Raw genomic sequence first — 13,458 nt, forward strand, 5'->3', positions numbered from 1 at the left:
GGCTGGGGTGCAATGGAGGGGCTTTGAATATAAGTACTGCATTTCAGGGCATAATCGTCCTAACGTTTTATGGTCCAAAACTGGTTGTAATTTTCATCTCATAGTGGTTGCCTGGTATAATTCTGTTCATGATGCCAGCAGCTATGTATTCACCAGTGGCATATGGATATGCATTTACCTCTCATGCACTGTGAGTTGCAAGCCTAGAATTCTTAGCACATCACCATTGTCAGTATTCAATTTTAACATATTGTAATAGTAAGCACCTTCATATACACAGGTTATCACAGGTTCTTTGACCTGCTTCTCTAAAAGGAAAGGCAACTTTTGAGGGGTTAACAATCACTTTAATCAAGCATATGCATCATTTAATTAGTGCTGGGAAAAAGTCAGTACCCTGAATGTCAGGGAAAATACAGAGGAATCTAAATCACAGATAGAGCTTCCAAACTGTCTGACAGTAAGTAATACATACATTACAATTCAACAATTCAATTACCTGACAATACATACACAGTTACCAGAGAAAGAAGCACCAACGTCTGGGTTTTCAAAGGCAGGGGCTGCTTATCAGTTTCCCAGAGTCTCATCTGGCACCCAAACCTTCTTCCAAAAACTAATCCCCAAAATAAAACCGCAGTTTTACTCTCAGCTGAGTCTTTACATACTTTTATACACTTTATACACTTTAGAGTCAGAGGGCATCACATCCCTTGAGAACTAGTGCCTCATTTACAAGAAGTGTGGACCTTCCTACAAATCTTCCTAGGCCCAACAATAGGTGAGATAGATCCTCCTTAATCACATAATTCAGAGGCAATACTTCTTGGTATAAACAAAAACAGCAAAAGATCCTACTTTGCTTGGCCTCACACACATATGCATGAGTATTCTGTGCATCATAATCTTCCACCTAAGACAGTTTAGTAAAAAACAATTTTCAAGTAATACCAGCACAGTTTTTAAAAAACAACCATAATGGTCACATCCCACTGTCTGCCAAAAAAAAAAAGTTGACATAAAATCTGTGATGATTGTGCAGTAAAGTACAGTATGTAACGATATTTGAGACTGGGTGAAAGTGGAGTAGAGTCCAGCGGAGGTCATCCAACACAAGTCTGATCCCTGACACCAGAAACAGGCCTTGGGAGTCCCTGAATCATAGCTCATACAGGTAGGCCATCCTGTCAGTGCTGTCTCTCTCTGTACCTGGAACATTTTGCCTTGTATAATAACAAAAGCAACAGCATGAACACCACAATTGCAGCAGCAAGGACCCCATACATTATCTTTGCCTCTGGAACAGGACCTAGAAGAGAAATTCATGATGAGAGTAATAGCTCCCATTTCTGGAACATTTTCAGGGGGACAAAGCATTCTCCTCACAACCAGCCTGAGGGGGAGGTCATATAAGTCCTGTTGTCCCTGTTTTACAGAAGTGGAAACTGAGACTCAGAAAGTCCAAGGGCCTTGCCTTTGGTCACAAAGATGGTAAGTCACAGTCTTGTGCTTCTATGACAGATCTCTCCAGACTCTTCCCAGAGTCAGGAGATGTTCTACTCTATCAGCCTTTTGGACTCCATAGGACTCAGTGAAATCTTGACTCCCACAAGGACACTAAATGGAGAATCTTGGAGCTTTGTTATGGTATCAGGACACTGACTAAGGCACATTTTCATAGACCTTTAAGGTGGGGAAGAAAATAGGAGCTCCCTTAGACTCATGTACTCTCAAAACTGGGAGAAGACTAGAGATGATTGTGTCCAAGCCCTTCATTGGATACATGTGGAAAGGGATCCTGGCTCCAGCTCCAGGTGCCTCTTGATTATAATTATGTCACTACTTACTCAATGGTACAGAGATGGTTTGGTTCCTTCCTTGATGTTCCACATGGCAAATGTAATTTGCCTCTTCAACATGGACATCTATAGACATCCAGGTCTGGTAGGTGCCATCCCCACTAGGCTGGATGAGTCCTCCTTCCTGTTTCTTTTGGTTTAATGCATAGCCATCCCGAAGCCAGGTCATCTTGATGTCCCGAGGGAAAAAATTGTAAGCCCAACACCTCAGAGTGACCTCCCCTTCTCGGTTCCTATTTGGAGTCACTTTCACTAAAGGGAATGCTGTGGGGAAGAGACCAAAATGAAGGAAGAGATGAAAATACAGCCACTCTCCTACTGAGGGGCGGAGAAAGCCCTCCCACCACCATCAACAAGGATAACTTTCAATCCAAGTAGACTTGCATAACTTGGCAGTAGGTATGGACCAAAAGTAAAATAAGTTAAACATCTTCAGGCCCCAGATAGGTTAGACTAGAGACAGACTGACAATGGTTGGTTACCTCGGGTCATGTGACATACAGAAGAGAGTGTGCAGTGACAATGCTACATTTTTCATAAGCTTCCAGAAATGTTTTGGTGGGACCCAAGCAGCCCACTGGCCATATGTTGTGGAAGCCTGGTCTAGGGCATATAGGAATTACAGCATCCAAGCATCCAGGCCTCCCAAGGAACAAGAGTATGTCATCAGCTATGCCCATACTGCTCCCTAAGGAGATTAGCCCATGGATTTGGGGAATCTATCTATAAGCAAAGAGAGGAATGATTTCCTACCCTATAAACAGGAAGGGAGAAAGCTCAGGCAGGAAATCAGGGGCAGAGAGGAGTTTTCAAGGGAGTTGGGGGTGAGGGCCACTATCCCAGGTCAGTACCTGCTTTTTTCTTCTGTGAAAATTTCAGATAACTCAAAAGTTGATCACAACAGTCTCCTTCCACTTTTGCTTTCTGGATCTTTCTGTCTACTGGTTCTGTTTCTGCAGCATTCCTTACACTACCAGCAGCAGGGTGGACTGCTTCCCAGGTGAGATTCCCAGGATGGAAGATGAGGCAATCTTGTCCATCATAGCCATATCTCCAAAATCCTCTACAGTTGCCATCATGGAGTTCACAGCCAAGTGTTCCCTGGAAGGTGTGAGAACCTAACCCCCATCCCCAACCCCAGGCAGGTCATGGTTCCATTCTCCACTTTTGCCTAGTTGGAAGAATCTTCCCCCAGGATCCTTCCCCTCAACAGATCTCCAGAAGCAACATATTCTCTGACAAACTGATGGCAAAAGAGAGCACCTCTCCCCATCCTGACAGGATCAAAAATTTAGAACTAGAAGGGATCTCCCTAATGATACAATAAGGAAACTGAGGTTCATGAAGGTTAATTACTTACCTAAGGTAATACAAGTAGAAGGGACAGAGCTGGAGATGCTCTCCACTACACCACACATTCCCTAGGTCAGGCGAATCTCACATTCATCCAGCCCCTGTCCTGAGCCCCAAACTTACCAGGGTTTAGGTTGCTCTGTTTCGTGACTTTGTCCAGGGTTACTGTAAAATACTGTCCAATATCTTTTAGATTATCATGTTCTTTCTTCCAAGTGTCTCTTTCCACATCCTCATCCAGCCAAGGGACCTGAGGCTCTAGCATCTGGTTCTTACTGTTATAATGAAAGAATAATTCACCATCTAAGTAGCCTTGGGCTGAATATGACAGGGATTCTTCATGAGAAGTGAACACCGTAAGGAAGTTGTACTGAAGACTGTGAGATTCTGAGAGAGAAAGAAAAGAAGAGAACAGAAATAAGTGTCTGAGCAGGAGACTAAAGTCACTTCCTTCATATTCCCTTTCCTCTGCTCTATGCAAGAAAATGTTTTCACCAAGCTGACCTGCAGTCCTCCCTCTTCCAACTCAGATCCTTTACCCAGCATACCTTGCTTCTAAATCTGACCCCTTTCCCATTCTGTCCATCTTCACAATCCTTTTCTATGGACAAGGACACATAACCACCCCCCATACTCAAAGAACATTGCACCCTTCTGTATCCACTACACAACACCACTTAAAACTCTGACTCAGATTTGGAAATGGCATCATTGTCTAAGAAACTCCAACCTTGATCATTCATTCAAAGCCTTCTCTGGTAATATTGCACATGCAACATCATCAACCCCTTGGAAAGGACGAATGTTCCAGAGCTCTCTAGTTTCCACTGGGCACTAGGACATGGGAAACAAAAATCTGTCCCCAGGGATTCACCTGCCATATTCCCACAGACAACTCAGATGTCAATTTCTTTGCCCATTTCCTCAGTCCAAGAATTCAGTTCCCTGTCTAGAAACATCAAAGACTACATGTCACTTATACAAGTTCAAATGGACCTCTGATGACGATTGCTTGTATTTCTACAGCACTTTTCAGGTTTCCTCAGAAATTCCCTGTATCTGCCCCTACAAATAGAATTCTCCCATTTTACACATGAAGAAACTGAGCATCCCTCTCTGTCATCTTGAACATTATCATTTCTGTGAAATCCTTTCTAGACTGAAGTGAGGAACTTCAAGTGAGGGTTCACCTGGACAATTCTAATTATATCTTTATTACACTCCAGGACTCCAGGATCATCCCTTTACATGGTCTACTTTTGCTGTCAATGCTAAAGATCTTATGTCTGCCTGTCATTTTAAATATTATATACACATATACATACACCTATATGTATATATATATATATATATATGTATATATATACACACACTTATGTTGCAAGTGTTACTTAAAATGTACTTGTCACCTAAATCACAGGGGAAGCAATCCATAAAATCACAAGAAACAATTGATTGATAAAACAAAGAAGTTGCTTAAGAGATCAATATATTAGGTAACCTGAACAAAGAGGGGGAAAAAAATCCAAATAACCAAACTCTGAAATGAGAAAGAAGATATCTCAACTAATACCATGAAATTAAGGTCATTATCAAGGATTATTACATTCAGGTATCTGCCCACAAAACTGAGAATAGAAAATAAATTATGAATATTTACAAAATAATATACAAATTGGCTACCCAAGAAATAGATAACATAAATAAAACAATCTTAGAACACATTAAAAAGACTATTAATGAGCTGTTACACACCCCAATCACAAATGATTTCTCTCAAACATTCAAAGTACAATTATTCCTAAATTAAGAACTACTTTCAAAAATAGAGAAAGACTTAATTCTTTCAGTTTCCTTCTACATTGCAAAACTCAAATGAAACCAACATGAATTTCTAAGGCACCTGCTGTGTTCCAACCACGGTGCTAAGCAGTGAGTACACAAAGAACACAGTAGAAATAATAACAAAAACCCAAGTCCCCATTCCAGTTGGGAGGTAACATACAAGCGCCTGTGTACAAAGAAAACCAAGTTAAGGTCAATGAACAGGATGGAACATTATTGTGCTGGAAGAAACAATGACGGGTTTCAGAGAAATCTGGGAAGACTTGAATGAAGATACAAAGTGAAGGAAAGAATGAGAACAATCGATAAAATAATGCTCATGTAAACAGAAGCCACTTTGCAAGGCTTAGTTAGGAACTCTGATCTACATGAGGACCCCCAGGAGTTCCAGAGGACTCATGATGAAACATGCTACCCACCTCCACAGAGACAGGCCATGATGGAATCAGGGAGCAGAGTGAAGCACATTTCTTTTGGTCCTGGCCAATTCAGGAATTTGTTTTGTTTGACTAAACATATTTATGACAGGTTTTGTTTTTCTTGCATTCTCGCTGGGTGGCAGAGGGAGTTTAGAGCAGAAGAGAATTCAAAGCTGAAAATTCATTTTCTCTCTCTCCCCACTATTTTTCCTGGCTGCCCCCATGTGTAGAATGCTCTCCCTTCTCATCTCAGACTGCTGGCTTCCTTCAATTCCCGTTTCAAATTCCATGTTCTACAGGAAGCCTTTTCCAATCTCCCTTAACTCCACTGCCTTCCGTCTGTCAGTTATTGCCTATTAATCTTGTATACAGTTTGGACATTTTTGTCTGTTGCTCCCCTCATTACATTGTGAGCTCTTCAAGGGCAGGCAATGTCTTTTGCCTCTTCTTCTATCTCTAACACTGAGCACAATTCCTGGCCCACAGTAATATTTGTTCAGTCTTTCAGTCATGTCCAACTCCTGGTGACTCTTTGGTCTATGTCCAGGGTTTTCTTGGCAAAGATAGTGCAATGCTTTGCCATTTCCTTTTCCAGTGTGTGCCCATTTTACAAACGAGAAACTGAAGCAAATAGAGATTAAATGACTCACCCAGGGTCACACAGCTAGTAAGTATCTGACTAGGTTTGAATTCAAATTTCTGAGGTCTTCCTCATTCCAGGGCCAGTGCACTATCAGCTTTACCCCCTGGAACCCCTGGCACACAGTAGGCACTTAACATTTAATGATTTAAATGATCTTTACCATCTTTAGCATCACAGCTTCTGAGCTCTGCCTCTCTCACCCTCCACTCCAATTCTGAGCCCCAAAAGTGAAGTTCGTGTGTATGAAAGTGGAATTTATCATGGATACCGTTAGTTGAGAAGAGAAAATTCCTATGTTTAGACCAAAGACTAATATCCAAGTCACTTAATCTCTCGGAGCCACAGTTTATTCTGCTAGAAAATAAGCATATCATCTTTCCCTCCCCAGAAGAACACAAGGTTTAAGAGAACACAAGGTTGGTTCTCTGCAGGATGGATGGTCCAGCCTCTGATGAACAGATGGAGAGAATGGGTAGAAGTAAACAGAAAGTCCACCCTCTACCTAATGACCATCCTGTTTCCTAATCTCTGTTACCTCCCAGAGAAGGGGAGGAAGCAAAGCAATTTATATGAAAGAGAACTGAGCATGGTTCTGTTCAAATGAGTGAAGAGACAACCCCTATGCCACTCACACTAGTGACCCCATGCAACTAACAACCTAACTGAGGTCTCATTTCTCAAATATATAAGAAACAGGACTAAAGTTATAAGAACAAGAGCCCAAATGATAAGTAATCTGAGGATAAAAACAGGCAGTTTTCAGAGAAACAATGCAAAGTTGTCAATAGTCATATGAAAAACATATTCTAAATCACTAATAATTGGGAAAATGCAAATCTGGTTTTCTCATCCCTGGCCATCCTTTCTAGTTCTGTTACACTCATATTATCTCATGGCCTCACCCTCCTTCCAGCCACCTCCAGCCAACATCTGGCCAGAAGGAGGAGCCACTGCCCATTCCAGCCCTTACTTCTCTTAACTCCTAACTCCACTCAGCAGCCTCCTCCTCCTCCTATGACAGGCACTCCCTGCTGCTCCCATCTGTCAGCCCCCAAGTCCCTAAACCATATCACCTCCCTGATCTCCTCTGCAACTGACTGTATTATTTTGTGTTTTACTACTTTTTAAGTAGAAATTTAAAAATTCCTGGTATGTATACCCCTAGCACCTAGTATGTGCTGGTTGGGGAATGATTGATATTTAATGTAATTTCTCAAATTTAAAACTCTAAGTAAAGATTTTGAGGTGGGGATAGCTAGCATTTACATTGTTTGAAGATTTGCAAAGCATTTTACAAATATTTCATTTTGCCATCACAATGACCCCATGGGATAGATGCTATTATCATCATCTCCATTTTACAGATGGGGAAACTAAGGAAGTCAGAGGTTAAGGGAGTGACCCAGGGTCGCACATCCTCTGATTGTGTAAGATCTTGAACTCAGTTCTTCCTGACTCCAAGTCTAGCCCTCTATCCACTGTGCCAGCTAGCTGACAGAGCAAAGCATCTAGAACCAATCAACATTTATTAAGCCAGGCATTGTGTACAAAGCTGCTTTGCTTCATCTTTCCTGGCCAGAGACCTCCCCCCACTTATTTCATGTAGGGGCTTGAACTCCACTCAGGAGCAGCCTGTGCAGTCTCACCATCCTCCCCAAAGCAGTGAGCCCCACCCACTGCTGAGGCAGAGCAAAGAATGCTCCCCTGGAGAAAATTCACCTGCAGCAGCCTTCTCTCCTTCCCGCCTCCCTCCCCTCCCCCCCAGGTCCAGGGTCAGCTCGCTAGCTCCAGGCCCAATGGATGACACTCATTAAAGATTCTCAACTTCTCTCTTTAGTTAAGTGAGGTAGCTGTGCTAGGGACACTCCTCAGGAACTGCCAACTTGAGCCAAAGCCCCATTCCAGAGCAGGTCGTTTGTCTAAATTATGGGCCAGGGCAGGGCGGTGGCGAGGGCAATCTATGAAAAGATTGTGTGGAGATGGGAATGGGGATAAAAGAAAAGAAAACAAGATAGAAATTCACAGATTAAACCTAGATGGGGGAAGAAGGGTGAAGCTGAGGGTGCCAGACAGCTCTTTTCCCAGTTTGTTTTTTTCCAAACTAGTAAGGAACAAGGAAAGGTTTGAGACAGGGGCAGGAGAAGGGGAGACTTGGCGAGCAGAAAGAAGAGTGAACGGGGGCTCGGGGACGGCGGCGGGGGCGAGAAGCCGTAGGTACCCTAAGGAGGAGGGAAGAGAACCCGAGCCTCCACAGATGACTGGGCAGGTGACGAAACCGACGAATAGACGCCCTCATGGGAAACGCGACCCAACTATCACGGAAAGAACTCAAAAGCGAAGGGATGAAACAAGCCCGAATCCACTCACTCCTGGGTGATGGGAGCTCATTCCGAAAAACTACAAGACACCGCTCCAGGGTGGAACAGGAGGGGAGTGGGGAAGGATCTTGAGCTGACCGGCTTTAGCGTAAGACAGCAGGCACAGCATGAAGAAGGGTCGGACGTACCACGAGGGGCGTTCGGAGACCATATTTTGTTCCCCTAAAGCACCGAAGTCCAACGCGGCTGCCTGAATCGTCCCCAGAAAAGGAACCGGCCAGTTGCCTCCTCGCCTCTTAACTTCTAGTTAACTAAGCTCGCTAGGATCTCCCGCTCTCGGTGTACCAATTGGGTGTGTGCGCGCGCGCAAACTTTGGTGGAACTGTCATCGTCTCACCTATCAGGTAGAACAGGACTGAGACAGCCTCTAAGTACAGAAAATCAACAAAGCAATGAATCGTGTGCTATATCTAATAACGTGGAGATTTTGCAAACAAATGTAAAAAGGCAGAAATAAATAATACTTAATATATCCTTTACAGACCATAACAAACAAAAATAAGATTGCCTCGTGGACCATAAACACAAGAGACAGACCCAAAGGGAGACAATGAAATCTTATGTTTTGAGCAGGAAAATAAGAATAAATAACAGAAACAATAACTGAAAGAAAATAACTATGTAAAAGAAAATGGTGATGAAACGATATATAAAGTATTTCTGGGGTGCAGCTAAAGCAGAACTTGGGGAGGAACCTTATCCTTACAAACACACATGAGCAAAATAGAAATAGAAGATTAATGAACAGAATATACATTTTTTAAAATTAAAAGTCAATAATTAAGCAAACCTAAAATAAGCACAAGAGATAGCAAAAACTAAGGGGAAATAGAGAAATTGGAAAACGTCACTGAAATAAATCTAAAAGCTTGTTCTGTGAAAAGACTAATAAAATTACTAAACCCTTGGATAATATGATTAAAAAGAAGGGAGAAGAAAAGTAAGTCAATAAAATAGCAAAGGGACAGTGTGAATTCACAGCCAAACCAGAAGAAGTAAAAGAATAATCAAAACATATTACACTCAGTCATATGGCAGCAAAACCCAGAACACAAAAGAAATAGAGGTATGCCTTCAAAACGACCAAAAACCAGAAAGACGGCTTAACCCAATGTAAGGAAAGGAACTGCATATAACTAAACAGGAACTACCAAAGATAAATAATCGTAGACCTGATCAATTCACTGGACACTGATCATGTTTTGAAAAAACTTTGTACCTGTGCTTCAGACACTATTCTCAAACAAAGAGAAAGAGAAAGCCCTGAGCAGAATTCTTTTCTGAGACAAATACAGTCTTAATACCAAACGAGGGAAAGATAAAACACAGAATGAAAACTGGAAGCCAACTTCATTAAGGAAATTCACTCAAAAATAGGACACAAAATTCTAAGAAGCAAACTACAGTGATTTATATAAGAAATCACACATAATCATCAAGTGAGATTTAAACGAAAGAAGCAAAGATCACTCAGAAAACAATGAATACAACTAATTATATTAAATACCAAAACATCCAAATTCACAGGACCGCCTGAAGAAGGGGAGGGTGGAGGGCGGGGCCGGGGAGGGTAATGAGCTTGGCGGTGGAGGGTGATCGGCGGGGCGGAGCGAGGATAACAGGCGGGCTGAGGATAAGAGGCGGGCGAGGATGTTTGGGTGATCCGCTGGCCTGGGCGGGGCCAGGGAAACAAGACGGGCTGGGGGTGGGGGGGGAGGATGATCGGCCGGCCGGCTAGGGGGGAGGGGGTGATCTGAGGGGCCAGGGAGGGGGTCAAGGAGGGGAAAGGGTGATGAGCCGGGCGGGAGAGAGGGTGATCCGCTGGGCAAGAGTGATCGGCTGGGGCGGCCGGGGGAGGGGGATCGGAGGGGCCGTCGGGGGTGGGGGGGGCAGAGAGATGAGCCGGGCGGCGGTGGGGACGGGGTAGTGGGATCGGCGGGGCCGGCCGGGGTGGGGGATCCGAGGGCCCGGCTGGGGGGCAGGGGAATGAGCGGGGCGGGGGGGGCGGTGATCGGCTGGGCTAGAGTGATCGGCGGGGCCGGCTGGGGGAGGGGGATCTGAGGGGCCGGCGGGGGGCAGGGTGATGAGCGGGGGGGTGGGGTTAGTGTGATCGGAGGGGCTGGCCGGGGTGGGGGATCGGGGGGCCGGCGGGGGGTCAGGGTGATAAGCGGGGGGGGGGGGGGTGATCGGCTGGGCTAGAGTGATCGGCGGGGCCGGCTGGGGGAGAGGGATCTGAGGGGCCGGCGGGGGGCAGGGTGATGAGCGGGGGGGTGGGGTTAGTGTGATCGGAGGGGCTGGCCGGGGTGGGGGATCGGGGGGCCGGCGGGGGGTCAGGGTGATAAGCGGGGGGGGGGGGGGGTGATCGTCTGGGCTAGAGTGATCGGCGGGGCCGGCTGGGGGAGAGGGATCTGAGGGGCCGGCGGGGGGCAGGGTGATGAGCGGGGGGGTGGGGTTAGTGTGATCGGAGGGGCTGGCCGGGGTGGGGGATCGGCGGGGCCGGCGGGGGGTCAGGGTGATAAGCGGGGGGGGGGGGGGGTGATCGTCTGGGCTAGAGTGATCGGCGGGGCCGGCTGGGGGAGAGGGATCTGAGGGGCCGGCGGGGGGCAGGGTGATGAGCGGGGGGGTGGGGTTAGTGTGATCGGAGGGGCTGGCCGGGGTGGGGGATCGGGGGGCCGGCGGGGGGTCAGGGTGATAAGCGGGGGGGGGGGGGGGTGATCGGCAGCGGAGGGGCCGGCTGGGGGAGGGGCATCGGCGAAGAAGAGTTCAGAATTGTGAACTCACCGGCATTAGGGGAAGACAGGTGGCACAGCACGAAAAGGAAGAGTTGGATGGCCCACCGAGGTCTTTCAGAGACCATCTTTTCTTGCTAAAACACCTAAGTCTAAGCCTAGCTCGTTCCCTGAGAAGGATCCGGCCGCTTGACTGCTTGCCTCTTACTTGTATGAAACAGTCACTGTCTAGCGCCTCCCTCTCAGGTGGTGGATAATAAAATGGCAGGAGGGGGGCGGGGAGGGGGAGGAGAGAAAGAGAAATGATGACCTGAGTTGCACTTGACTTTGTTTTGAGTGAGGGAGGGCTGTGCAGGTCACCAGCCTCACTTATCCTCCGGAGCCATCTGAATCCAGTGACCAAACATTCATCAGGATGACTGGAGATGACACAGGATGAGGCAGTTGGGGTTAAGTGACTTGCCCAAGGTTACACAGCTAGTGAGTGACAAGGGTCTGACGTGAGATTTGAACTCAAGTCCTCCTGACTCCTGCACTGGTGCTCTACGCACTGCGCCACCTAGCTGCCCGGTATGTACGTGTATATACATACAAATATATGTATATATACATATTCTATATAGGAATTATTGTGTATTATGAAACTGTCTTCCTCTCACCTGCAGGGAAGAATAGGGCTGAGATACCTTTTTAAGCACAGGAAATCAAGATACCAATGAATCATGCACGACATCTAATAACGTACAAAGATTTTGCAAACAAATGTCAAGAGTACACAAAGATAACACTTTAATATATCCTTTACAGATCTTAACTAATAAAAATAATCTTGTTTCATGGACCACAAATACAAGATACAGATCCAAAAGGAGAAAATGAGAGACAGTGTTGAACAGGTCAAAGAACAGATCAAAGAAACAAGTAAAAACTAAAGGAAAATATCTGTGTAAAAGAAGATGATATTGAGGATGAAACAACATATCAAAAATTTCTGGGTTGCAGCTAACCCGGGACTTACGGAGGGAAATCTTATCCTTACAAACACACAGGAAAAAATAGAAATAGAAGATTAGTGAATGGAATATACACTATAAAAATTAGAAAGTCAACAAATAAGCAAACCTAAAATAAGCACAAAATATAGCGAAAATGAAGGGGAAATAGAAAATTGGAAAATATCACCGAAATAATAAATAAATCTAAAAATGCATTCTTTGAAAAGACTAACAAATTGCTAAACCCTTAGAGAATATAATTAAAAAGAAGAGAGAAGAAAATTGTCAATAAAATAGCAAATGGACAGTGTCCATTTGCAAAGCAGGAAGAAACAAAAGAATAATCAGTTATATGCTAACAAAACTCAGAACACAAAAGAAAGGGAGGCATGCCTTCAAAAACACAAACAACCCAACTATCAAAAAACCAGAGAGAGATCTTAAATAACCCAATATCAGAAAAGGAAATGCATCTAACTGAAAAGGAACTACCAAAGACAAATACTCCAGGTCCTGATCGATTCACAGGAGACATTTATCATATATTTTTAAAAGTTTGTACCTATACTTCACAAACTACTTTCAAAAAATAAGGAAGATCAGCCCCTGAACAGAATTTTTTTATGAGACAAAAAGAGTCCTGATACCTAAACCAGGGAAAGGTAAAACACAAAAAGAAATCCAGAAACCAGTATCACTGATGGAATTAACTCAAAACTTTTAAACAAAATTCTAACAAACACACTACAGTGATTGATCTAAGAAATCGAATGTAATAATCAAGTGGGATTTATACCAGGGAAGCAAAGATGGTTTAACATTATGAAAACACTGAATAGAATTAATTATATTAAATACCAAAACATCCAAATCCACATGATCATCTCAAGAGATGGAGAAAAAGCCTTTGACAGAAGAAAACACTTTTAAACCCCTCCCCCAAAACCCATCACTAGAAATTATGGGAATAGAGGCAACTTTCTGTAATATCATAAAAGGTATGTACAACCAAAAGCAAGCTTCTTTGCAATACAAATACACTAGAACTTTTTCCAATAAGTATAATAGTGAGGCAAAGAGTCCCACGTACCCCACTATTGTTTGATATGGAAATGCTGGCCACAGCAATAAGAGAAAAAAAAAATCAAGGCATCAAGACAGATAAAGAGGGGATAAAACTATCCCTATCTGTTGATGACATGATAGTTTACAAGAAAAGCCTAAGGAATCACCCAAG

General features: G+C 44.2%; 1 protein-coding gene across 1 annotated transcript; it reads right to left on the reverse strand.

Moving 5' to 3' along the window:
• Positions 1-325: 325 nt before the first annotated feature.
• LOC140506297 (zinc-alpha-2-glycoprotein-like) lies at positions 326-11,461 on the reverse strand. Its single transcript, XM_072613343.1, has 5 exons — positions 11,279-11,461; positions 3,336-3,599; positions 2,711-2,977; positions 1,848-2,123; positions 326-1,309 (listed from the first exon to the last, which is right to left on the reverse strand). Exons 1-5 carry the CDS (start codon positions 11,352-11,354, stop codon positions 1,188-1,190), a joined length of 1,005 nt encoding a protein of 334 aa, XP_072469444.1. The 5' UTR covers positions 11,355-11,461; the 3' UTR covers positions 326-1,187.
• Positions 11,462-13,458: the final 1,997 nt, after the last annotated feature.

The sequence above is a fragment of the Notamacropus eugenii genome, chromosome 5, assembly GCF_028372415.1.
Source record: "Notamacropus eugenii isolate mMacEug1 chromosome 5, mMacEug1.pri_v2, whole genome shotgun sequence".
NCBI classification, from domain to species: Eukaryota; Metazoa; Chordata; class Mammalia; order Diprotodontia; family Macropodidae; genus Notamacropus; species Notamacropus eugenii.

Coding starts and splice junctions, on each gene's coding strand:
- LOC140506297 (XM_072613343.1), bottom strand. CDS start 11,354: ATGGTCTCTGAAAGACCTCGGTGGGCCATCCAACTCTTCCTTTTCGTG. Junction 2,978..3,335: donor ACAGAGCAACCTAAACCCTG/GTAAGTTTGGGG, acceptor GATGGGGGTTAG/GTTCTCACACCTTCCAGGGA. Junction 2,124..2,710: donor TTCACAGAAGAAAAAAGCAG/GTACTGACCTGG, acceptor TCTTCCCCACAG/CATTCCCTTTAGTGAAAGTG.